The 22,675-nt window shown below is 65.7% G+C and overlaps 5 protein-coding genes across 35 annotated transcripts; 3 read left to right on the forward strand and 2 right to left on the reverse strand.

Moving 5' to 3' along the window:
* Positions 1–23: 23 nt before the first annotated feature.
* GPT (glutamic--pyruvic transaminase) lies at positions 24–4,889 on the forward strand. Of its 7 annotated transcripts, XM_060128378.1 has the most exons (11): positions 1,090–1,359; positions 1,519–1,608; positions 1,683–1,791; positions 1,963–2,096; positions 2,239–2,482; positions 2,631–2,710; positions 2,801–2,937; positions 3,054–3,228; positions 3,306–3,461; positions 3,556–3,668; positions 3,739–4,050. In XM_060128378.1, the coding sequence occupies exons 1-11, from the start codon at positions 1,198–1,200 to the stop codon at positions 3,827–3,829; spliced, it is 1,491 nt and encodes a 496-aa protein (XP_059984361.1). In that variant the 5' UTR covers positions 1,090–1,197; the 3' UTR covers positions 3,830–4,050. The 7 variants fall into 7 exon arrangements, with proteins under 7 accessions (XP_059984357.1, XP_059984356.1, XP_059984361.1 ...); XM_060128375.1 differs by having other exon boundaries at positions 1,683–2,096; XM_060128374.1 differs by lacking the exons at positions 3,306–3,461; positions 3,556–3,668 and adding an exon at positions 24–260 and having other exon boundaries at positions 1,194–1,359; positions 1,683–2,096; positions 3,739–4,889.
* Positions 4,890–5,332: 443 nt separating this feature from the next.
* MFSD3 (major facilitator superfamily domain containing 3) lies at positions 5,333–7,486 on the forward strand. Of its 2 annotated transcripts, none has more exons than XM_060128406.1 (5): positions 5,333–6,360; positions 6,658–6,805; positions 6,889–7,013; positions 7,080–7,189; positions 7,272–7,486. In XM_060128406.1, the coding sequence occupies exons 1-5, from the start codon at positions 5,595–5,597 to the stop codon at positions 7,443–7,445; spliced, it is 1,323 nt and encodes a 440-aa protein (XP_059984389.1). In that variant the 5' UTR covers positions 5,333–5,594; the 3' UTR covers positions 7,446–7,486. The 2 variants fall into 2 exon arrangements, with proteins under 2 accessions (XP_059984389.1, XP_059984388.1); XM_060128405.1 differs by having other exon boundaries at positions 5,335–6,360; positions 7,269–7,486.
* An 81-nt stretch (positions 7,487–7,567) lies between these two features.
* On the reverse strand, positions 7,568–14,083 carry RECQL4 (RecQ like helicase 4). The gene is given in 20 exon segments (XM_060128342.1): positions 7,568–7,909; positions 8,001–8,109; positions 8,255–8,408; positions 8,489–8,669; positions 8,743–8,912; positions 8,993–9,122; positions 9,195–9,480; positions 9,557–9,819; positions 9,900–10,041; positions 10,114–10,293; positions 10,379–10,552; positions 10,637–10,720; positions 11,155–11,291; positions 11,373–11,465; positions 11,551–11,676; positions 11,981–12,107; positions 12,185–12,358; positions 12,361–12,978; positions 13,286–13,426; positions 13,646–14,083. Coding segments are annotated over 20 exon segments (3,837 nt in total). The 5' UTR covers positions 14,069–14,083; the 3' UTR covers positions 7,568–7,784.
* A 243-nt stretch (positions 14,084–14,326) lies between these two features.
* On the forward strand, positions 14,327–21,951 carry LRRC14 (leucine rich repeat containing 14). 23 transcript variants are annotated; one of them, XM_060128392.1, is made up of 7 exons: positions 14,354–14,879; positions 14,993–15,070; positions 15,982–16,335; positions 16,516–17,100; positions 17,205–17,786; positions 18,637–19,407; positions 21,083–21,739. In XM_060128392.1, the coding sequence occupies exons 3-5, from the start codon at positions 16,007–16,009 to the stop codon at positions 17,770–17,772; spliced, it is 1,482 nt and encodes a 493-aa protein (XP_059984375.1). In that variant the 5' UTR covers positions 14,354–14,879; positions 14,993–15,070; positions 15,982–16,006; the 3' UTR covers positions 17,773–17,786; positions 18,637–19,407; positions 21,083–21,739. The 23 variants fall into 23 exon arrangements, with proteins under 23 accessions (XP_059984379.1, XP_059984375.1, XP_059984376.1 ...); XM_060128393.1 differs by having other exon boundaries at positions 14,993–15,042; XM_060128381.1 differs by having other exon boundaries at positions 14,354–14,778; positions 14,993–15,263.
* LRRC24 (leucine rich repeat containing 24) lies at positions 18,702–22,661 on the reverse strand. 2 transcript variants are annotated; one of them, XM_060128361.1, is made up of 6 exons: positions 22,488–22,661; positions 21,807–21,903; positions 21,169–21,419; positions 20,743–21,021; positions 20,406–20,574; positions 18,702–19,728 (listed from the first exon to the last, which is right to left on the reverse strand). In XM_060128361.1, the coding sequence occupies exons 1-6, from the start codon at positions 22,659–22,661 to the stop codon at positions 18,806–18,808; spliced, it is 1,893 nt and encodes a 630-aa protein (XP_059984344.1). In that variant the 3' UTR covers positions 18,702–18,805. The 2 variants fall into 2 exon arrangements, with proteins under 2 accessions (XP_059984344.1, XP_059984345.1); XM_060128362.1 differs by lacking the exon at positions 21,807–21,903 and having other exon boundaries at positions 22,488–22,624.
* Positions 22,662–22,675: the final 14 nt, after the last annotated feature.

Genomic DNA, 22,675 nt, shown 5'->3' on the forward strand with positions numbered 1-22,675 from the left:
CCGGGGCCCGGAGAGGCCTGCACACTGGGAGGCAGAGGTGGCAGCGGCGGCAGCAGAGCAGGAGGCGCAGGCGAGAGGCTGCCGTCTGGCCTCCCGTTTCCTCTCCAGCCGGCAGGAGCAGAGGGGCTCAGCCCTCCCCAGGCCTGACCAGCCAGCCACAGCCCCGCTCAGCTGAGAGGGCCTGCTGCTTCCCGACCCGCACTGCGGAGCCAGGTCCTGGCGCTGGCGTGGCGTATCAGCTCCCTGCAGGGCCTGTGGAGGTGGGGCCCTGAGGGCTTATCACGGCTCGCTTCCCACTCTCTCCACCAATCACGAGCCACAGGGAAGGGAAGCTTAGGTCACCCTGCCTGTGGTGTGGCCCCAAGGGCAGCCCCAGGCTGGTGTGTGTTTGGTGAAAGGGCAGGACAGCAGCCCAGAGCAGCTGAGGTGTCCAAGGGCCCTGCGAAGGCCCAGAGCTGCCCTGCCCCTCCCCCAACACCCCAACCCAAAGACTCCAGCCTTGCAGCACTGATGGGGGACCGAGGTCCGGCCCCAGGGCTCCTGCTGCCCCGGGCCATGGTCCCCAGCACAGGAGGGGCCAGATGGAACCCCCGCATCTGAAGCCTCACTCCCCTCGCCAGAGAGCCCCAGGATTCCTGAGGCCTGGCTTGGTCACCCGGGAGACAGGCCTACTCTGCTGGCCCCAGCAAAGACGGGGGCGGGGGGTCCAAAAGGGTTAGGCCTCGGCCGTGCCCTACTGGGGTACGTCTCCAGAGGCCCCAGGCCTCATTCTCCCCTCCAGGTTCAGCTCTGCCAGGCTCTGCCAACCCCTCCGGGCACTCGGCCCACCTCCCCTCCCCCAAGCCTAGTCCCTCAGAGCTGCTGGACCCTTCCGTCTGTCCCTACCTCCCATGTGGCTCTCCTGCTCCCCTGTCATGGGGACACTGGGCGGGCACTGGGCCTCACCCCAAGCCCCGCCTGTCTTCTCACCCACTCCCTGTGGGCAGAACTGTGCCCAGACGGGTGGGGTGGGGCGGGGCCTGGCGGGCCCGGCTCCTTCAGCCTTTTCTGTCCCTTTCAGTAGGGCCAGCAGGCTGCAGTGAAGTGGGTGCCCCCTTCCCAGCCCTGACCCACCAAGCCGGGACCCAGCTTCCCTCACCCACACTTCTGGATCCTGACGCCTCCTGAGTCTTCTTCTTGCCCGGTCCGAGCAGGGTCATGGCCTTGAGAACAGGTGACCACAGTCAGGCTGCAACGAATGGGCTGAAGGAGAAGGTGCTGACGCTGGACACCATGAACCCGTGTGTCCGGAAGGTGGAGTACGCGGTACGAGGCCCAATCGTGCTGCGCGCGCTGGAGCTGGAGCAGGAGCTGCGCCAGGTAGGGTCCTGGGCCGCACCACCGCCTCAGCGCCGCGCCGGGGCGCTGCTGGCCCCACTCTCCCCCCAACCCTGAGCCGAATAAGACAAGGCCTGTGGGAGCCACAAAGTCCGTTGTCACTGCCCACGACCCCCCTCCACCCCGCCCCCCCCGCCACAGGGCGTAAGGAAGCCCTTCACTGAGGTCATCCGAGCCAACATCGGGGACGCACAGGCCATGGGGCAGACGCCTATCACCTTCCTGCGCCAGGTGAGGCTCAGTACTGCCCTGCACCCCTTCCCTGTCAGCCCACGTGCCCTGGCCCCAGCACTTGCTCCTCCCAGGTCCTGGCGCTCTGCGTCCACCCTGATCTCCTGAACAGCCCTGACTTCCCCGACGACGCCAAGAGGAGGGCGGAGCGCATCCTGCAGGCATGTGGGGGCCACAGCCTGGGTGAGTGCCAGAACCTGCCCGAGCCCCCGGCAGGGGCAGGCGCTGGCGGAGGCTGTCCCAGGAGACGGTGGGTCTGCCCGCTGGAAGGGGCGGGTCTCCTCGGGAGGGAGGCAAGGGGACCTCCCGGCCCCACCCGCACTCCCACCCTGTCCTTCCTGTCCCCGGGCCCAGGGGCCTACAGCATCAGCTCCGGCACCCAGCTGATCCGCGAGGACGTGGCGCGGTACATTGAGCGGCGCGATGGAGGCATTCCCGCCGACCCCAATAACATCTTCCTGTCCACGGGGGCCAGCGACGCCATCGTGGTAGGCCGGGGCAGCGCGGGAAGACACCGCGGCTCCTAGTGCGTGGCCGAGCGGGTCTGCTCGTCCTGGCACGGCGGCGCCCGGGGCGGGGGACTGGTGCAGCCCTCGGCCCGCCAACCCCGCCTCCCTATCCCACCCGCAGACGTTGCTGAAGTTGCTGGTGGCCGGCGAGGGTGGCACGCGCACGGGCGTGCTCATCCCCATCCCTCAGTATCCACTCTACTCCGCCGCGCTGGCCGAGCTCAACGCGGTGCAGGTGGACTACTACCTGGACGAGGAGCGCGCCTGGGCGCTCGACGTGGCCGAGCTGCGGCGCGCGCTGCTCCAGGCGCGTGACCACTGCCGCCCCCGCGCGCTCTGCATCATCAACCCCGGCAACCCCACCGGTGCGCGCCCCCACCCGTCCCCGCCCCACCGCCCTGGCCCGAACAGGCACCCCTGCGCTCTGCGTCTGGGTCAGCCTGGCCCTCCGCCCGCCGCCCCGCGGAGAGCAGCGCGCCCCCTCAGCTGACCCCGGACCCGTCTGTGCCCCAGGTCAGGTGCAGACCCGCGAGTGCATTGAGGCCGTGATCCGCTTCGCCTTTGAGGAGGGGCTCTTCCTGTTGGCCGATGAGGTGCTGGCCGGGGCCCCCGCAGGGAGGGGTCGGAGGGCGGCGGCGCGCGCCCCCGTGACGCACCCCGCTGTCGCCCGTTCGCCCGTCCAGGTGTACCAGGACAACGTGTACGCCGAGGGCTCGCAGTTCCACTCGTTCAAGAAAGTGCTCACGGAGATGGGGCCGCCATACGCGACGCGGCAGGAGCTCGCCTCCTTCCACTCGGTCTCCAAGGGCTACATGGGCGAGTGCGTGCTGGCCGGGCGGGCGGGGCCGGGCACCCGGGCCGCGGCCTGGCTCACTTCGCCCGCCAGGCCGGCCCCTTCTTGCCGGCCCTGCCTCGACGCCCGCCCTCGCCTCGCAGGTGCGGCTTCCGCGGCGGCTACGTGGAGGTGGTGAACATGGACGCAGCGGTGCAGCAGCAGATGCAGAAGCTGCGGAGCGTGCGCCTGTGCCCGCCCACGCCGGGCCAGGTCCTGCTAGACGTGGCGGTCAGCCCGCCCGCGCCCTCCGACCCCTCCTTCGCGCAGTTCCAGGCGGTGAGTGGGCGGGGCCGCGGGGGTCAGGGCGCCGCGCCCCTGGCCCAGCCTGACCGGCCCTCCCTCCACGGCCGCAGGAGAGGCGGGCGGTGCTGGCCGAGCTGGCGGCCAAGGCCAAGCTCACGGAGCAGGTCTTCAACGAGGCTCCCGGCATCCGCTGCAACCCGGTGCAGGGAGCCATGTACTCCTTCCCGCGCGTGCAGCTGCCCCCGCGTGCGGTGCAGCGCGCTCAGGTCCGGCGTGCGGCGTGCGGGGCGGGGCGGGGCGGGGCGGGGCCCGCGCGGCCTGGGACGCCCCGCCCTGACCCGCCCCCCCGCCCGCCCCCAGGAGCTGGGCCTGGCTCCCGACATGTTTTTTTGCCTGCGCCTCCTGGAGGAGACCGGCATCTGCGTGGTGCCTGGCAGTGGCTTCGGGCAGCGGGAAGGCACCTACCACTTCCGGTGAGGCTGGGCCCCCGCAGCCCCTCCCCGCGACCCCCACCCCATTCGCTTACCTTCTTCCCCCTTTTAGGATGACCATTCTGCCCCCCATGGAGAAGCTGCGGCCCTTGCTGGAAACGCTGAGCCAGTTCCACGCCAAGTTCACCCGCGAGTACTCCTGAGGACACCGCTGGGAGCCAGGCTGGACCGGCAGGGACGACCCCGGGCGGACAGTGCTCGGGTTGTTGGGGTCTCTGGAGCCCTCTGGACTTGCTCCTGCTGCCTGTGTGGCTGGGCCTCCCCTCTCTTCAGGCCCCTAATAAAGCAGTGGGCTGGCTTGGCTGCTTGCAGGCTGTGTGCACACCTGTATGCGCCCCCGCAGCCTTGTCCACTCCTGACTGCCTTTCTGTGTGGGGTTCTGTGCAGGCCTGGGGGCCCAGGAGGAGTGGTCAGGGAGGGCTTCCAGGGGAGGTGACCTTCTTACAGGATGGATTTGGCGGGATGGGGTGAGCACTGGGAAGCGGAGTGACCGTGAGGACTCAAGGAGGCAGTCTTGGTTCCTGTAACTGGGCGCGGGCAGTGGTGCTGCCACTTTGGACAGCTGGAGGAGCGGTGGTGCCGGCCCAAGAGCAGGGAGGGGAGGAAGAGCAAACGGGTCTCGCTTTGCCGTGTTGTGTGTGACATCCACGTGCAAATGCAGTTCTTGGGCTGGGAAGCAGTGAGAGGGGAGGCCCCCTCCTGAGCTGGGGCACCCAAAGGCAAGTTCCGGGGAAGAGGGCACGGAAGATGCCGAGGAAGAGGTGCCCTGTGGAGCTCTGGGCTGAAGGACCTGGGCTGGGGGCTGGCGGGCAGCCTTGTGTCCTTGACACTGGCGTGCGAGGACGTGCATGCCAGACACTGTTGTGGATCACTGCACAAAGGGCCCTCTCTGGTGGGCACTGTAGTTCCCATTTCATAGATGAGGAAACCTGGGCCCCCAAAATGTGTGGAAATGAAAGGAAGCTCACTCCCCGTGGCCTCAGCAGCTGACGGAACGTCTTGGCTCAAGTGTCTGCGAGTTGGTCTAGATGTTGGCAGGCCTCAGCGACCCACGGGCTTAGGGAGAGTATTGGCCAAGGCCCGAGCTCCACTCTGGATGAGGTTCTTAACCATAGTCCCTGCTTCACTATCTCCCCTGGGCCTCCGGTGCCCCACACAGCAAGGCTCTAGACAGGAGAGGACGGGAGGCGCAGGTTTCTCGTCCCAAGGCCAGCTGGGGTCAGGCTGGGGCCGGCCTGGACTGGCTCTCCTGGCCTTGTCGCCAGACACTAGAGGGCGTTTCGGGCAGCAGCCGGGTGCCTCCTTGGGCTGAACGTGGGCTCAGGCCTTTCCCACGAACTTCCTGCCTTCCACGACGCTCTGTGGCCACTGGCCTGGGGAGGGCGCCGAGACCACTAGCACAGCGAGGTGAGGGTCCAGCACCCGATGTAAGCGGTAGTAGACAGTGGGTCCTCCGTGGAGGGCCCAGTGGACCCTGCGGCCACCAGGCTCCAGGTGAGACACCAGGAAGCACTTCCGGATTGTTAGGGTCTGGGGACCGGATCTGATAGCCCTGGGAGGGACCTGAATGGGCTGCGGGTTCGGCCGCTTCCGACGTTCGAGGACAGCTGGCCACCGGGGGCGCCAGAAGGCGGCCGGCGCTCTAGCCCGCCCGCGTTCTCTATGGCTGCCGCGTCTCCGAGTTGCGCCGCCCGGGCCAGAGCGCTGCCCCAGGGCCGCCGTGGAGGAGGCCTGCAGTTCTTTGGGGTTCTGACGCCCCCAGGACCCAAGGGCGCGGGTGCGGACGCCAGCCTGTCCAACCCTGGCCCAGCCCCAGAGCCGTGCCGCTCTGAGACCCCTGACCCCATCCCGACCGGACCGGACCCCCCCCTCGGAAGCACCCTGCTCCTACTCTGAGTGGAACCTCTCATGCCGCCCCGGCCAGCCTTGAACCCAGACCCAGCCACTAGAGCTTGGGCCCCCGCCCCCGCCCCAGCGCCCGGCCTCCTCGCCATGCGTGGGAAGCTGCTGCCGCTGGCCGGCCTTTACCTGGTGCAGGGCCTGCCCTATGGGCTGCAGTCTGGGCTGCTGCCCGTGCTGCTGCGGGCCCGCGGCCTCTCCCTGACACGCGTGGGACTGGCCAAGGCGCTGTATGCACCGTGGCTGTTCAAGCTTGTGTGGGCCCCGCTGGTGGACACTCGGGGCTCCCCAAGGGCCTGGCTGACGCTCAGCACAGCTGCTCTGGGCCTGGTGTGTGGGCTGCTGGCATCCCACCCTCCCGCCGCAGCTGGTCAGGCCGGTCTGCCTGTCACGGTGGCGGGGCTGCTTCTGCTGCTGAATCTGGCTGCAGCTGTGCAGGATGTGGCCCTGGACACGCTGGCTGTACGGCTCCTGGAGCCCGCAGAGCTGGGGCCTGGCAACACTGTGCAGGTGGTCGCATACAAGCTGGGGGCGGTGCTGGCTGGGGGTGGGCTGCTGGCCTTTGTGCCCACCCTATCCTGGCCCCTGCTCTTTCTGCTCCTGGCTGCCACTTATTGGTTGGCTGCTGCCTTGACCTGGGTGGCACCAGCCCTGCAACAGCTTCCCACACCTCTGCCCTCAGAACACCCCCGACACACCCTGCACCTTGGGCAGGACTTGCTGGCCGTGCCTGGAACCCTGTGGACAGTGGGCTTCGTGCTCACCTACAAGCTGGGTGAGTCAGGAACAGCAGGGGTGGGTCCCCAGGAGCCCTGGAACTCACTTGCAGGGCTGCCTTTCCTCTTTGGGGTCTGACCTGAAGTCTGGAGCCCAGCCCGGCCCTCTGCAGGTCCAGCTCCAGCCACACTCCCTTGGGCCTCACTGAGCTGCTTCACGCTGACCCTGAGCGTCGTCGAAGCCCAGCCCCAGCTGCCTCCTGGCATCTGTGGCCCAGGAAAAAGGCAGGGCTGGGGGAGCATGACTGAGACCCAGGTGGAGGTGTGCCAACCACCCCTGCTGACTCTCTCCACAGGTGAGCAGGGCACCAGCGGCCTGTTCCCACTGCTCCTGCTGGACTGCGGCATCTCTGCCCCAGAGCTGGGGATGTGGAATGGTGTGGGCGCTGTGGCCTGCTCCATTGCTGGCTCATCCCTGAGTGGGGCCCTCCTGGCCAGGCGCCGGTGAGCCCCCCTCAGCCTCCCCCGCCCACCTGTCTCCCCTTCCTTCCCCGCGCCCTCTGACCTGCCCCATCACCCCACCCCAGGCAGCCACTGCCCCTGTTGAAGTCAGCGCTTCAGTTCCGTCTTGGGGGCCTGGCCTGCCAGACTGCCGTGCTCTTTCACCTGGACAGCCCTGGGGCCAGCCTGGCCCCCAGCACAGTCCTGAGAGGTGAGGGGTGGGCCACAGCGGGGAGGAGCTTGGAGTCCTGGGCCCTGCTGACCTCAGCCCTCCCAGGTGCAGCCCTGCTGAGCCTGTGTCTGCAGCACTTCCTGGGGGGCCTGGTCACAACCACCACCTTCACCCTGATGATGCGCTGCAGCCAGCTGGCACCAAGTGCCCTGCAGGTGAGGGCATGTGGCTGCAACGCCAGGGGCTGCAGGACTGGAGTCCAAGCAGGTCCTGACGTGACTCCCCCTCCCCCAGCAGGCCACACACTACAGTCTCCTGGCCACTCTGGAGCTGCTGGGGAAGCTGCTGATGGGCACGCTGGCTGGAGCCCTGGCTGACAGCCTGGGGCCACGCCTCTGCTTCTCCGTCTTCCTCGCTCTCTCAGCCATGCCCATGCTGTACCTGGGCCTTGCACCCAACACCCTGGCCTGAACTGGGTGGCCAGACTTATCAATAAAGTGGAGCGTGCCTTCGGACTGTGTCCGGGATGAGTGACGTGCAAGGTTGTCCTCAGACTGGGGGGTTGTCCGCGCTGGAAGAAGGGTTCCTGAAAATGGCTCGAGCATCTTTTATTCTGCACTTTATTCTGCACGCTACTGGTGGTGGCCTTTGTCCAGAGTGGTTGGTCGCTGTCCTGGCCACTGATATCTACGCCCATCTTTGCCTCGAGGACCTGCTGCACCTGACACCCCCCCATGCTGTGGCCACGCAGCCCCTGCTCAGGCCCCTGCTTGTGACGTGGGGGAACTGGGTCCTTCCGCGGCAGAGTGGTCAGCAGCCCCACAGCAGGATCTCCTCTGTGGCCAAGTGCATGAGGGCATGGAAGCTCAGGTGCAGGTACTTTCTCCAGAAGCGCTTGTCCCGCCCGTACACCTGGGCCGGATAGCAGGGGCTTCCTGCAGTGGGAGGAGACACGGCTCTGACGACTCCGGCCAGGTCTGCCCCCAGCCCCCGCCTTGCTCAGGGCTGGGCCTCCCAGGTCCGCACCGATGCCGTGGAAGATCCGGGCCACAGCCCTGCCCGAGAACCGCTGCTCTGGCCACGAGGACAGGAGGTGGCGGATGTCCCGGCGGATCTGGTCCTCCCAGTCCTGGAGCTGCCGGTGGGGACACGTGGCATGCTGTTCTGCAGTGCTCGGTGAGGGGCGGGAGGCAGGTGTGTGCCTGCCGCCGGGGTGCGTCCTCTCTGCAACTCCTCTCCTCCTCTCCCCCTCCCCGCTCCCCGGAGGCCCTGACACTCACCCTGGCCTGTCCTGGCTCAGGGTCCTCCTCGGCCTCCACGCCCCCCGGTGCTTCTAACTCCTCCTCGAAGTAGTGGCTGAGCAGGGCCTTGAGCCTGCCGCTGCGTGCCTCATCGGGCTGCTCCAGACACGGCCCGCAACTGGGGAAGGCCACGCTGGGGTGGGGAAAACCTGTCAGAGCGGCCCACCTTGGGGAGGATGGGGTGACCCAGGCCCTGCCCAGCCCCTCCTGCACCTGTGGAAAGCCCGGAAGGTGCGGTGCAGGCGGGCCAGGGCTTCTCGCTCACGGGCCTGCACGCGGCCGTGCAGGAAGTCACAGATCTGGTCCCTCTCCTGGGCTGTCAGGTCCCCGGGGCTGTGCAGGTGGAAGGCCAGCTCCCTGAACTCCACCAGCACCCCCGTGCCCTGAGGCACACCTGCCAGATAGGGTGTCAGAAACTGGCAGAAAGGCGGCAAACAGGAGGCAAGCAGGGCTGGGGGCGGGCGCACCTGTCCCGGGCTCTGGATCCCACCGCAGCTGGTGGAGAGCCCGCCGCACGGGGGCCAGCTCCCAGCCCATGGAGTCTGCCAGCTCGACCACGTCCAGCTCCACAGAACTGCTTCCCCCACCTGTCATCTTGGGGCACTGCCGGGCCAAACACACAGCCAGTGGGGGACACCTGTACCAGGGGAAGGGACGTGTGACTGGCAGCCCTGGTTCTCTGTCCCGGTCCTAAGCCCGGGGTGGGATTGCGCTCACCTGCGGGCCAGGGCCTGGAGCTGGGTGGGGCCCCCGGGGCAGCGCAGGTGGCAGCAGGCATAGGTGGGCGCCAGCAGCTTCAGCCAACGCTGTGGGTGCAGCTCAAGGTAGCACAGCAGAGTCTCGATGGCTAGGGGCAGAGCAGGGCTCAGAAGATGCGGGGGTGCTGGGGTGTCCCCCCCCCACGCTCCCTGCTCCTCACCCTCCTCGGGCAAATCCAGGGCTTGCACGGTTGGCTGCACCGGGAGCGCCCGCTTGTGGCCCGGGCACCGGGTTGTGTGCTCGAGGCTGGGATGGTCAGCGTCCTGGGGAGATGTAGCCACGAGGACCCTGGCCGAGTGCCCTTCCTGGCTCTCGTCTCCCTGCTGCTCTGGGGGCTGCCGGGCGCAAGCACAGGGAGGGAACACGCGCTGCACCAGCCTCTTCACGGCGAGGAAGTCGATGACGTTGGCGTGAACGTGTCTGCGCAGCTCCCACAGATCCTCACCCTGCAGCAGAGCAGCGTGAATGAGGGGCCGCAGCAGGGGGCGGGGCTGGGGGAGCGGTGGGGGGACGGGTACCCACCTGGGGCCGGAGGAAGACGTGGCACTGTGCAGGCTGCCCATCACGCCCAGCCCGGCCCACAGCCTGCACGTAGCTCTCAAAGCTTGGGGGCAACCCCAGGTGCAGCACGGCCCGCACGTCTGGCCGGTCCAGCCCCATCCCGAAGGCCACCGTGGCCACCACCACCCGCAGCCGGCCCTCCATGAAGGCCCGTTGCACCCGCCGCCGCTCCCGGCTGCCCATGCCGGCATGGTAGGCTTCAGCCACAGCCTCCGGGGCTCGGCCTGCAGGGAAGACCCACGATGGTCAGGTGGGGCATGTGCCCGGGGCCCATCTGTCGAGTGCAGGCCTGCCTCCACCTCACCTCGGGATCCTGGGGCCTGGGCCTCACGCAGGCAGGTGCGCAGCAGGCCAGCGACACGCTCCGTGTCCTCTCGTCTGTTACAGTAGACGATGACAGAGTCCAGGGCACGGAAACGATCACTCTGCAGCAGCGTCACCAGAGCCTGGAGAGAACGAGGCTGAGCACGAGCAGTCGGAAGGCAGGGCCTCTGCTCGGCCCGCGCGTGCGTGCTTACCTGCTCTGGGTCCCTGTCCGAAGACACAGAGAGGTGCAGGTTGGCAGGGATGGTGCCCGGCCCCCTGAGGATAGACTCTTCGGCCACGCCCAGGTGCCGGGCCACGTCAAGGGCACTGCTGCGCGTGGCCGTGGCTGTGAGACCCAGGAAGCAGCTTATACCCACGCATTCCCGCAACACCTGCGTGGAGAGGAGTGGTGAGATGCCCAGCCTTCCTTGGTCTGCTCACGTAGCACCCCCCCCCGCCCCCCCACACAAGGCTTACCTGGCAGACACGCAGGTAGCAGGGCCGGAAGTTGTGGGACCACTGGGAGAGACAGTGGGCCTCGTCGATACAGGCAAAGGCGACCAGTGGCAGCTGAGCGAGGAGGGCATCGCCCCCCGCCCCAACTAGCGCCTCTGGCGACAGCATCAGCACTTGCACCTGGGCTGACCGAACCTGAGGATGACGGCAAGGTCAGGAGCACCGCCCAGGGGGTCTGCCTGCTGCCTCTGCCGCTCTCGCCCTGTGAGGGCCCCTTACCTTCTGCAGGGCGGAGGCCCGCTCCTTCTTAGTCATCCCCGAGTGAATGCACACCGCCTTCAGGCCCGGGGGCAAGCCGGAAACCTGCAGGTACAGGAGCACAGCCTGTCACAGGCCACCAGCCCTGGCCCTTCCCCACATGCCTCCTAGAATGGTTTGGCCGGACAACTACTGCTGTGTCCCCTCCAGGATCTAGAGGGGGAAAAACCCAGGTCCTGGGTCCTGTGACTAAGAGTTCAGAGCCACCTGTGGGCTTGGACTCAGGAGCACTGGAGACAGGTCCCCATGGGGACGCCCCCTCCCCCAAGCTGCTCCTCTTGTGGGTGGGCCTGGGTCTAGCCAGCTGTGTCCCTGCTGCCTTTGGGCCACTGCCAGCTCATAGACAGCGCTGAAAATGGCCTGGCGACTTGCCACTCGGGGGTGGGGGTGGGGCAAGAAGCAGCAGCCCAAGCGGGTCAGCAGAGCCACGGGTACCAGCTCTCGCCTTCTGCACCTACGCAAAGACCCTGTCCACCAACCTGGTTGTCCATGAGCGACATGAGAGGAGAAATGACCAGCGTGAGGCAGGGGCTTCGCCGGAAGTAGAGCAATGCGGGGAGCTGGTAGCACAGGGACTTACCAGCCCCCGTAGGCAGTACCAGCAACGTGGACACACCTGGGTTTTACCGAGAGGGTCAAGAGCACAGCTCTGTGGCCCAGCCGCAGTCCCACCGCGCCCCCTGCCGGCCGTACTCACCAGACAGGATCCGCATGACCACACGCTCCTGCAAAGGGTAGAAGGCTTGGTGCCCCAGCTGCTCCAGGGCCTGAAGCACCTCAGCTGGCGTGTCTGTGGACACAGGTATCAGTCAGCATGGCCCCGAGTCGCCCCCACCTCCCAGTCAAGGCTCTGGAGCTGGTAGGCGTCTACTCACCTACCACCTGCCCCAAAGGCCCTGGCGGATAGAGTGGTGGCACAGGAGGCGGACAAGGAGCCTTGGGCACAGACTGCCCTGTGGGCACCAGCAGCTCAGGCCCTGCAGGCTCTGTGTCCTCTTCACCTGCCGAGAGCAGATGAGACAGGGTAGGACAGGAGCTCCGGGCTGGTCTGGGGTCACTCTGGCAAGAAAGCCACTTGCTACAACCTCTCCTCCACCTCTTTGCTCAGCAGAGTTGGCGGCAGGCAGCGCCCATTCTCTGGGATACTTCCTTGAACGTGGCCCGGGTCTGTGCGCCACCCTCATCCTTGCCACCCTCCTTCTGAGGGGCCAGGGTAAGTTCTGGACCAGGGGCAGGAGTTAGGAGGGCACAACAACCCCTGCGAGCAGCGCTGGCCCAAGCCACCCCCCAGGGCAGAGGCCTCACCTGGCTGAGGGCACTGGGATGCCCCGTGACCGAGCTGCCCACACTGGGAGCAAGAATCCTGGGCTGTGGCTCTGCGCTGACCACCCCCAAAGCACTCTCCTTTCTTCTGCCACTTCTGCTTCCATACCTGGTGGGGACGCAAAGGAGACTCACAGAGCAAGAAGCAAGGCAGGTGGGCGGGAACATCCGGCACCACCTTCTCACCTGCTTGCGAAGGAGCCTGCCCCTTGAGGCCGGGCCCCGTACGTAGCGTTTCTGCTTCATGTTGAGTCGCACATAGTTCCCCCTGTTCTGGACAGCAAGTCTAGAAGAGACGCACAGGTCGACTGCACCCACAGCCCTCCCCACCGTGGCGCGACTGAAGGCAGCGCTGCTGGGAGGCTAGGGCAGTGATACCTGGGGGCTGGGGGCTTGCTGGGGGGCTGTGCCCGCACAGGCTGCTCTGCACAGTCTTGTGTAGGCGCTGCAGCCCCAGCTCCTGCAGGCAGGGGTCCTGCTTGGCCGCTGTCCTGCTGGGTCTGTGCAGGGCTTCCCTCCAGCTCCCCACTCCATCTCCGCTTTTTGCCTTGACGGGTACCAGGCTGCGAGTTCCCTGCACTGATACCAGCTGCTAGTAGGGTTGGAGTCTCTGGGCCCTGTAAAGGCACCTCAGGGCCAGCGCTGGGACCGAAGACAGATGCAACACCTGGAGTAAGAAGCTGGGACTCCTCTGCACCCAGGCAAGGCTGGCAGGCCCTGGAAACCCCCAGAAAATCTGAGGTCCTGTTGTGACACCGCTGCAGCCAGCCTGGGTCTAGGGAGCCCAGCCGCAGGCTCAGGGATGCCCTCAACTGCTGGGGCCGGCCTGGCCTCAGCTCGGGCCTGGGAGGCTGGGGGGGCACCTCACTGACTTCTTCTGGAGAGATGGTGGCAGCTCCTGTGCCTGGTGGCCCTGGGGAAGGCATCTTGGAGGAGGATCTTCGTGTAAGCCGGGGTATTCGGCCCAGGGCTGGCCCAGCCTGGGAGGGAGAGATAAGCAAGCAGGAACTGAGGCCCTTGGGGTGCTGCAGACTCTGAAACCTGCTGGAGGCCCCACCTGTAACAGCTGGGCGATGTGAGAAACCTAAGGCTGGGACGTAAAAGAAGTCGAGAGTAGGGGCGACGCTGAGCTCTTCTGGAGAGCTGCGCTCTGGGAAATGCTGGAGTTGTGTGTGTGCACGTGAACACGTGTGAAAGACTTAACAGGGTTGGCTGCCTGCTGATCCTGCTTCTGGGCCAAGCGTAGCTCTGGACCCAGGCTGGATGCACTGCCTGCCCGACCCTCACCTGCAGACTGCCCTTTAGGTTGGCCTTAAGCCTCTTCCCGTAGTCATGCACAGATCCCTGAGAGCTGAGCCTTGATGGAGGATGGGGGCTCTGGGTCGCGGCCCGATTCAGGTGGGGCCCCCAGCAGCCGGGCTCCAGCATCTGCAGGAAGAGACGTTAGAGATCTAGGCCACGGAAAAGCTGGCGCAGGGGGGAACAGAGGTGTCTCCAGCCCCGGAGACCTGAGGGTGCGGGCTGTCCTTCCTCCACCCTGTCAGCCCGCCCCCTGAGTTCTTTGCCCCACAGAGCCTGGGTCACGACTCCTCCTGGATCCGGCATACAGGAAGTTGACCGATAGGCTGGGATGTCGAGCCCGGGTACCTCCTCGGCCGCCGCCGCGGGAAGCGACTGCTCCGAGCCGTGAGGCCCGACGCCGCCGGCCTGACCCAGTGCCTCCTTCAGGGTGCGGTAGTCCCGGTGGAGCGCTGAGGGCGGGGCCGGACGGGGGTGTGTGTCGGTGTTCAGGAGGCAGGGCTCGGCTGGGCGTGGGGGTGGAGGCCGCCCGCCCCCTGCCCGCGTCCCCGGCCGCTGCCTCCGCCCCGCGCCCGCTCGCTCACCGCGGGTCTCCTCGGGCGCCGCTTCCACGTCCTCCTGTAAAGGGAGCGCGTCAGCCGGATGCCGCTCCCTCAGATCCCCGCCCACGGGCAGCCCGCACCTGGCCCGGCAACCGCCCGCTCCGCCGCCGAAACGCGCGCTCCCTTTACACGCCTGCAGCCGCTCCCGCACATCCCGCAGCTGCTCCATGGTCGCCCTGCCCCGCGCCCGGAGCCCCAGGAATCTCCCGCCAGGAGGGCGACGCCGGCCGCCAGCCACTGGGGGAGCTCGGCGGGGTTGGAGGCGGGGCGACGCGGCGGCCGCCGGGCCGGGGCAGCCAATCCGCGGGGCCCTGAGGCGGCAGCCAAGGGGGGGCGTAACGTCATCGCGGCGCGCGGCGGCGCTGGGCGGGGCGCGGCGTACGGCGAGGCGGGGCCGGCGGCGGCGGCGGCGGCGGCGGCGGCGGCGGCGTCGTCTGCGGGCCCGGTGAGCGCAGGCTGCCGGCCGGGGACGGAGCGTGGTGGCGTGTGTCCCCGTCTCTGCCTGGCCGCACGAGGCCGGTGCGGGCGCTCGGGACGGCGCCGCCCGGGAGGCGGGGGTGGGAGCCCAGGCGGTGTGGCTGCGGGCAGGGGAGGACCCGGAGCACGGTGCCGGGCTGAGCGGCCTCGGGTCCCAGGAGGCGACGCGCAGGCTTCGAGGGGCAGACCCCGCCCGGAAGGCGGAGGGCGTCGGATTTAGAGCCTCCCGCGGCTCGAGGCTTGGAGGAGCCGGGCGGGGGCATCTTCAGGGAAACGGCGGAGCCGCGGGCCGGTGGGGGGGACGGCGGCCACTACACAGAGGCTCCTCCCACGGTGACCACACTGGCTGCTTTCGTTTCCTCTCGTGACAGGTGCTTGGTTGGTCTGTCCTGTCACAGCGAGGTATGAATCGTCCTCGCGAGATTTGTCCACAGGCAGAGCGAGGCCGAGGGTTGACGTCCCGGGCTTCTCAGGAACCAGTGTCCTAAGGACTTGTGTGTGAGGTCCGCGAGAGCAGGGGCTCTGGAGCCAGGCTGCCACCCTTCCCGAGCTCATCACCCAGGCTGTGACCTCTGTCGGGCAAGACCTAGGTCTTAGTTGTCTAACCTGTTTTCAGGGAGATGACCCAGAAGCAGTTTTGAGGATCAGGTGCCAGGCGGGCGCACAGTAAGTCAGCAGCAGAGCTGACACCCAGGTACCCTGTGCTCTCGGGCACCTCCTTTGTGCTCCTTGTCAGTTTGGACGTCCCTTTGGCAGCTGCCTCTACCCATCTGAGCAAAGGCCCCTAATGTGGGGCCTCTGAATCCCATGGGTTTGAGACTTGGTCTCTTAACATGGTTCTCCAGGGATGAGAGAGACGTTTACGCAGGTGGCGAGGATCTCGATGGGTGAGGCATTCTTTCTGTAAATCTCCAGGGTCTCCGTGCCTGATAATGCTCCTGGAAGACAGTAGTTAGAACCGGGGCTCGTGTTGAGGGCTTGGGTTACTCAGGCCCCTTGGACTCAGGGTTGTCTGGGTTCTGGTCTTTTCTACCTGCCCTGCTGTTTATTAAACTGCATCTGTACTTCCAACTCTTCTTTGCTGTGCTGCACAGAATCCAAGGGCGGCCTCCCAAGGCTTCTGAGGAGGCTGGGAGAGGGTCCTGTGATGCAGCTTCCAGCCCCCTGGTAGTATCCCGTCTCTCTAGTGCTTGGGGGATAGGGGGGTTTGTTTTTGCCTACTTTTAAGGAAGGGCAGAAGAGCAGATCTCTGATAAGTGGCATTGTGATTTGGGAGGCCTGGAATACAGATGGTGGGCCCTGCAGAGTAACAGCCATCAAAAGCACACGCAGGCAAGCTGGTCATCTCTGGTGCCATGCTGTCTATGTGCTGCTCGATGGCTTTGTCTCCCTAGGGAGGCCCCCGTGCTGGAGGGCGGGGACTGGGGGTGGCCTCGTTCTCCTTCTCACTACCCTTAGCCTAAGGCAAAGCACCTAGCACTTGCTCTTTGGTGCCATGGTTCTCCACTCTGTGCCGAGCACCATGCTGAGCTTTCCCACTACCAGCGCGTGGAGGGGGTGGAGGCCTGCGGTCTGTCCTCCCCACTGAAGGGCCCTTCCCTGCAGGTGGCCTCCTGCCCGGCCCAGCACCATGCACACCCTTGTGTTCCTGAGCACACGGCAGGTGCTCCAGTGCCAGTCAGCTGCCTGCCAGGCCTTGCCCCTGCTGCCACGAGAGCTCTTCCCCTTGCTCTTCAAAGTGGCCTTCATGGACAAGAAGACCGTTGTGCTGCGCGAGCTGGTGCACACGTGGCCCTTTCCACTGCTTAGCTTCCAGCAGCTGCTGCAGGAGTGTGCCCACTGCAGCCGGGCCCTGCTGCAGGAGCGGCCTAGCACAGAGAGCATGCAAGCCGTGATCCTGGGGCTGACTGCCCGGCTCCACACCCCGGAGACTGAGGCTGGCACACAGCCCCTCTGCAGGTATGGGCTCACTGGAGGGGCCCTCGGGCCTGGGGGGTGCAGAAGGGGTCTCCTAAGAGGTTCCAGGCTAGTGCAAGAGCACAATGCAGGAACAGGCATGTTGCTCCTGTCCTAAGGTGGCTGGGAGTGGGTGTGGGCTGTGTTCCCTTGTCTCCTGCCTCAGCCCACCCGTGCTCCCAGGAAGCACGCGCTGCGGGTGCTGGACATGACGGGCCTCCTGGATGACGGCGTGGAGCAGGACCCGGGCACCATGAGCATGTGGGACTGCACGGCAGCTGTGGCCCGCACGTGCATCGCACAGCAGCAGGGCAGGACTGCAGAGCCCGGCCTGGCCCCCGTTCCTGTGGAGGTGCGTGTGGACCTGCGGGTGAACCGGGCCTCTTACGCGTTCTTGCGGGAGGCACTCCGTAGCAGCGCGGGCAGTCCACTGCGGCTCTGCTGCCGGGACCTGCGGGCTGAGGACCTGCCCATGCGCAATACCGTGGCCCTGCTGCAGCTTCTGGATGCGGGCTGCCTGCGCCGCGTGGACCTGCGCTTCAACAACTTGGGCCTGCGAGGCCTGTCCGTCATCATCCCACACGTGGCCCGCTTCCAGCACCTGGCCAGCCTGCGGTTACACTATGTGCACGGGGACTCTCGGCAGCCCTCTGTGGACGGCGAGGACAACTTCCGTTACTTCCTGGCCCAGATGGGCCGCTTCACCTGTTTGCGGGAGCTCAGCATGGGCTCCTCTCTTCTCTCGGGGCGGCTGGACCAGCTGCTCAGGTGAGCAGGCCCTGCTGTTGCCCTGCCCTTCCCTTCCCTTCCCTTCCCCTCCAGGAGGCCTTCCCCTGGCCCAGCCTGTTTGTGACCCCTCGTGTCCTCCGCAGCACCCTGCAGAGCCCCCTGGAGAGCCTGGAGCTGGCCTTCTGCGCCTTGCTGCCTGAGGACCTGCGTTTCCTGGCACGGAGCCCCCATGCTGTCCACCTCAAGAAGCTGGACCTGAGTGGCAACGACCTGTCCGGCAGCCAGCTGGAGCCCTTCCAGGGTCTGCTGCAGGCAGCGGCAGCCACGCTGCTGCACCTCGAGCTGACCGAGTGCCAGCTTGCCGATACCCAACTGCTGGCCACACTTCCTGTGCTGACTCGTTGTGCCAGCCTCCGCTACCTCGGCCTCTACGGCAACCCGCTGTCTATGGCGGGCCTCAAGGAGCTCCTGAGGGACTCGGTGGCACAGGCCGAGCTGCGCACGGTGGTGCACCCTTTCCCCGTGGACTGCTATGAGGGCCTGCCCTGGCCACCGCCTGCCTCTGTCCTGCTGGAAGCCTCCATCAATGAGGAGAAGTTTGCCCGCGTGGAGGCTGAGTTGCACCAGTTGCTACTGGCCTCAGGCCGTGCCCACGTGCTCTGGACCACAGACATCTATGGGCGCCTGGCTGCAGACTACTTTAGCCTGTGATCTCCAGGCTCTGGGTGAGAGTTAGGCTGTCCTGGGGTCCAGGGCTGCTGGAGGCCTCTTGCCCCTTGGGTAGTCAGAGCCTTTGGGACCTTGCTGGAGGCCTGGCACGAAGGCACTAGTCTCCGATTTTTTGGCTCCTGGGCGCACCTTGAGCATGCCCATGCTTTGTGCAGCACCCTGTGCAGTTTGTCCTGCGCTTGCTCCCCTGACTCACTGACCATCTGTGGGCCTGAGGGCTGGATTCCAGGCCTTCATGGCCCTGCTTGGTTTGGCTGCACTTAGCTGCCCTCCGGTGTCCTGGTTCTCTCCTTGGAATGTTCCTGGGATCTATGAGCTGAGGGAGGATGTTTTCCTTTGGGCCCTCCCCGAGAGCAGACTGCTCTGGGGTGGAAGTTTGGACAGGGGCCTGCTTCAAGGAGGGTTGGGCTCCCAGGCACTCTGGGGCCTCCTAACGTTCTCCTTTCCCTGGCACACAGGAGACTGCCTGTCGGCCGGGTTTGGGGGCCAGAGGGTGTCGTTAAGGTACAAACGTGCAGTGTGCTTAGAACTTAAATCTGTGGCTATTTTTTCTGTCCTAACTGGTCAGAGTGAGTTGTCTCTTGCTCTGCTCTCACCCCCAGCCTGGCCACTGGGTGACATGTCTTAACGGCCTGCCGCCCCATCTCTTCTCTAGACATCTCCACAGTCCGTCGCCCCTCCTCGCAGAGAGGTTCAGGCTTTTCCTGGGGCGGCGGGGCCCGAGGCGGACTTGCAGAGCTGAAGGTCTGGTTATTTGGGCAGGGGTCTTTTCTGGAGGGTCTCAGTGGGGCGTTGGAAGCCTACCCTGGCTACCCTCCGTTCGCGCCCCAGAACTTCCATCTTCAGGGGTCCGCAGGTGCTTCCGCCCCGCCCGACGCCCAGGAACCCCATATACGGCTCGCAACACGGCGCAGCTTCCACCCTTTACTGATCGCGCTGGAGCATGCGCAGGGCGAGCCGAGCCGGCCAATCTGCGGGGCCCGCGTCATCAGCGCGCGTCCGCCCCGCCGCCCCCTCAGCAACGGATCTCGTAGGCGGCAGGCGGCTGCAGCGGGAGACCTTGTGCAACTCCGGGCGCTGCGCCCTCGGCCGCCTCCGCCGGGCCCTCGGCGAAGAGCGGCTTGGAGCGGTCGATGACGAACATCTCGTGGCCCCGCTCGTCGCGGAGCTCCTCGAGCTGCGCGAAGGTGCAGGGCCCGTCCGAGTAATCGTTGACGAAGAGCGCGCCCTCCCCGGGAGGCCCTGGTGCCTTTTTGCGCCTGCGCCGCCTGCGGCAAATCATGGTCGCCAGCAGCAGCGCCGTGAGCGCCAGGAGCGCGATGGCCGTCGCGATGGCCGTCTGCGTGGCCAGGCCCAGGGCGCGAAAAGCCATGCCGCCCACCTCGGGCAGGTGCTCGTGGCTGACTGGGTCGCCGGCCCGGGGCGGCGCAGGCGCCAGCAGCAGCTGCTGGGACAGGTTGACCAGAAGCTGGAAGGGCAAGCGGGCGGCGCCGCCGGCGTTGGAGGCCTCGCACTCGTATTTGCCAGCGTGGGCCAGGGTGATGTTGGTGAGGAAGAGCATGCCGCTGCCCGTGTCGGATGCCCCGGGCCCACCTGGGCCCGGCACCCCGCCTCCAGGTTGGGCCTGGGCCTGCGGCGGCCCCTCGCGAGGCTGCGCCACTTTTCTCCAGGTCACCAGGGGCTGCGGGTAGCCGGAAGCCTGGCAGGCAATCCGCAGGTCCTCACCCAGGTTGGCTGTCACCTCCAGCGGCTCCACGTGCACAGAGGGTGGGATGCAGATGAGGCTACTGCCAGATACTTCCAGGAGACTCTGAAGTGCCAGGCGGGGGGGCTCTGCACACGTGATTTTCTTGTCTCTGGAGCTGAGCAGTCGCTGGCCCCCTTCCTTGATCCAGGTTCCCAGCCAGTGCAAGGCGCAATCACAGCGCCATGGGTTCTCTGTGGGCAGAGCAGCAGCGGACAGGTAGCTAGCTCAGGGGCGGCCCCAGAGCACAGCGTGTGTGGTTGAGGTTGTTGGCCAGAGCAGGAGCCCCTTTCTCACCTCCCACAGTTGGGGACCCCTGCCACCCCTTCTCTGGCCCCAGTCTCCTTAAGTGTGGGCAGCCAACCCCGCCCCCATCTCCTTTCTGTGATGCACGTCCAGTTTACTTCACTCATCTCTGAGCAAGCCCCCGCTCCTCTGATGTCTCTGCCTGTGACAAGTCTTGCTATCTGGGGGGAACCTCTGTGGGCACATAGATATCCCACCTGCACTAAAACTTTGCACATCCTGCCAGCCTTGTCTTCGGGTGCTGTCTCCAGGAAATGTCCCCAGTCCTGGTCTCATCTTCCCAGTTTTTTCCTGCCTGCCCTCTCCTGGCCCTAAAGTGTGTGAGCCGCTCAGCTGTGTCCAGTTTGTTCAGGGACTCATACTTTTTCTGTCTTCCTTAGGCAACAGTAACCCGGCCAGCACCCCTACTCCTAGCAGTCTTCTGTCATGGCTATGGGTGGTGGTGGGACCCCCCAGAGCACTGCCACTGGAGCCCCCTCCACAGCTGGGCCGGCTACCTACCGCCACCACTGTGGTCAAGGAAGCTACCTTTGCATGGGAGTCCCTTGCCCCCAGAAAGAGGTACCTGTGAGGCGCAGGACCTGCAGGCTGGCCAGGGGCTGTAGGGCCTCCTGGCTGATGGTGCCCAGCTGGTTCCTGCTGAGGTCCAGCAGTGCCAGCGAGGAGAGCCCGGCCAGGGCCTGGTCCTCCAGCAGCTCGATGCTGTTTTCCTGCAGGTGCAGCTCCTGCAGTCGCTGAAGCAGGGACAATAGGTCATCAGGGAAAGGGGCCCTGAGGGACATGTCCCCTTCTTACCAGGCTAGACTGGGCTGCCTTTTCTCCCCTTCACTACTCCAGCCCGGTAAGGCAGGTGGCAGTGCGGGAGGACCTCTTGCCCGTCTTGCCCACTCCTCCCCCCTCACCTGCAAGTGTAGGAAGGTGAAATCCAGCAGCTGTACCAGCTGGTTGCCAGCTAGGTAGAGCACGCGCAGTTGGGCCAGGCCGGCAAAAGCGCCAACGCGCAAGCCGCGCAGCTGGTTGCCGGTGAGCGCCAGCTCCAGCAGGCGCGACTGCGCACGGAAGGCGCCTGGCTCCAGGGCGCGCAGGCTGTTGTTGTGCAGGTAGAGTCGACGCAGGGAGGCGAGGGGTGCCAGGGTGCCCGGCTCCAGGCGCGCGATGCTGTTGTCCTGCAGGAACAGCGTCTGTGCCAGGAGGAGGGAGGGAGGGCGTTTACCCCGCTGAGGGGGTCTCTCTTTTCCCTAGGGCGCCCCATTCACCCACCGGGAGGCTCACACACCATCCCTGCGTGTCGCGGGCACCCCTGGCCCGCAGCCCCAGTCGGTGCCCACCTGCGTCCCGGGCGGGATTCCGGACGGGACCAGGCGCAGCCGCAGGGCGCCGCACTCCACCGTGGCGCTGTAGCAGCGGCAGGCGGCAGGGCAGGCGGCAGCGCGAGGCGGGAGACCCGGCAGTGACAGCAGCGACAGCAGCAGCAGTGCGGGCGCCCCTGGGGCCATCTCTTGCGGGACCGGCCGCAGGCCACGAAGTTGCAGCCTTCGCAGCAGCCTTCCTACAGTCTGGCCCCGATGGGATGTGCCTCCTGAAACACAGGTTGTCAGGCCTGTCCCCAACATTTGAGAGCCCGTGAAAAGCACGGATGGAGGTACACACCGTGTCTGATTTTTGAAGTTTGAAATTAGTTCAAGAAACTGATAAAATAAAACGTTCATTGCCTTCGTTTATAAAAAAGCATAAAGATCTGGGGCATCGGGTTTCGGTTTAGAATTTCTCATGTCCTCCGTCTTGCCACACAGGCCACAGAAGGAGAGCCTACACCACCCCAACCCACTTCTCTCCCCATCCCATCTCTGCCCAAGGCTCCACGCTGCTAGTGTCCGTCCCTGCCCTCACCTAACCTTGACCCAGGGTTTACTCTAGGCATTTTTGTCTCTAGAAGTCATGCTATGACCCCAACCCTGGGATTCACCTGTTGTGAACTGATGGAGGACATGAGCACAACTGGTCTCAGGGGAGCCACCAGCCAGCCACAGGCACAGTTTTGTCCAGCCTCTGGCCCTGCCCTCCTGGGGGTGGGGGTTGGTAGAACAGCTTAGGTAGAATTAGAGCTTTTCCTCAGGGAAATTGTTAGACAATTGGGGGATGAGACAAATAGAAAAGCCAGTTCAGAAGCTGTGGGACTGTGTTCTCCATGCTGGCTCCGAGAAAGGTGCATCCGTCTTTGGGGGTAGGTGGGGCCCTGGAATGGCTGGGGTGTGAAAGAGGGGCCTTGGGCCACTAACTGGGTTTTAGTGTAGTTTAGTAGGCTCTGGGAACACTGATCTCCTGGGCTCTGAAGGAGTGTGTAGTGTTTTGGGGTTTATACACATGCAGCTGTGATCCTAGAGAGAGGAGAAGGCCTGGGTCTAGTTCAAGGCACAATGAGTCCAGTTGTAAAGGTGGGGACCTGGGCTGAGAAGCCAGCCAGTATGAAGCCATGGATGGTAGGGCTGAGGGTGTGCTATCAGCTAGCCTCCAGCCCCACCTCAAATGGTCCCTGCTCTGAACACCTGCCTGTTCACCTGGTCTCCCTATTGGGAGAGTGAGTCATGTGGAAAGACACCAAGTGGCCTTGGTGTTTGTTTAAATCTTGCTCTAAATTGTAACTCACATGATTATTTAAGATCACTGAAGAGAAGCAGGCACAGCAGGGCTTCCCTGGTGGCGCGGTGGATGGGAGTCCGCCTGCCGATGCGGGGGGCGCGGGTTCGTGCCCCGGTCCGGGAGGATCCCGCGTGCCGCGGAGCGGCTGGGCCCGTGGGCCATGGCCGCTGAGCCTGCGCATCCGGAGCCTGTGCT

This window comes from Lagenorhynchus albirostris, chromosome 17 (genome assembly GCF_949774975.1).
Source record: "Lagenorhynchus albirostris chromosome 17, mLagAlb1.1, whole genome shotgun sequence".
In the NCBI taxonomy this organism is placed as follows: domain Eukaryota; kingdom Metazoa; phylum Chordata; class Mammalia; order Artiodactyla; family Delphinidae; genus Lagenorhynchus; species Lagenorhynchus albirostris.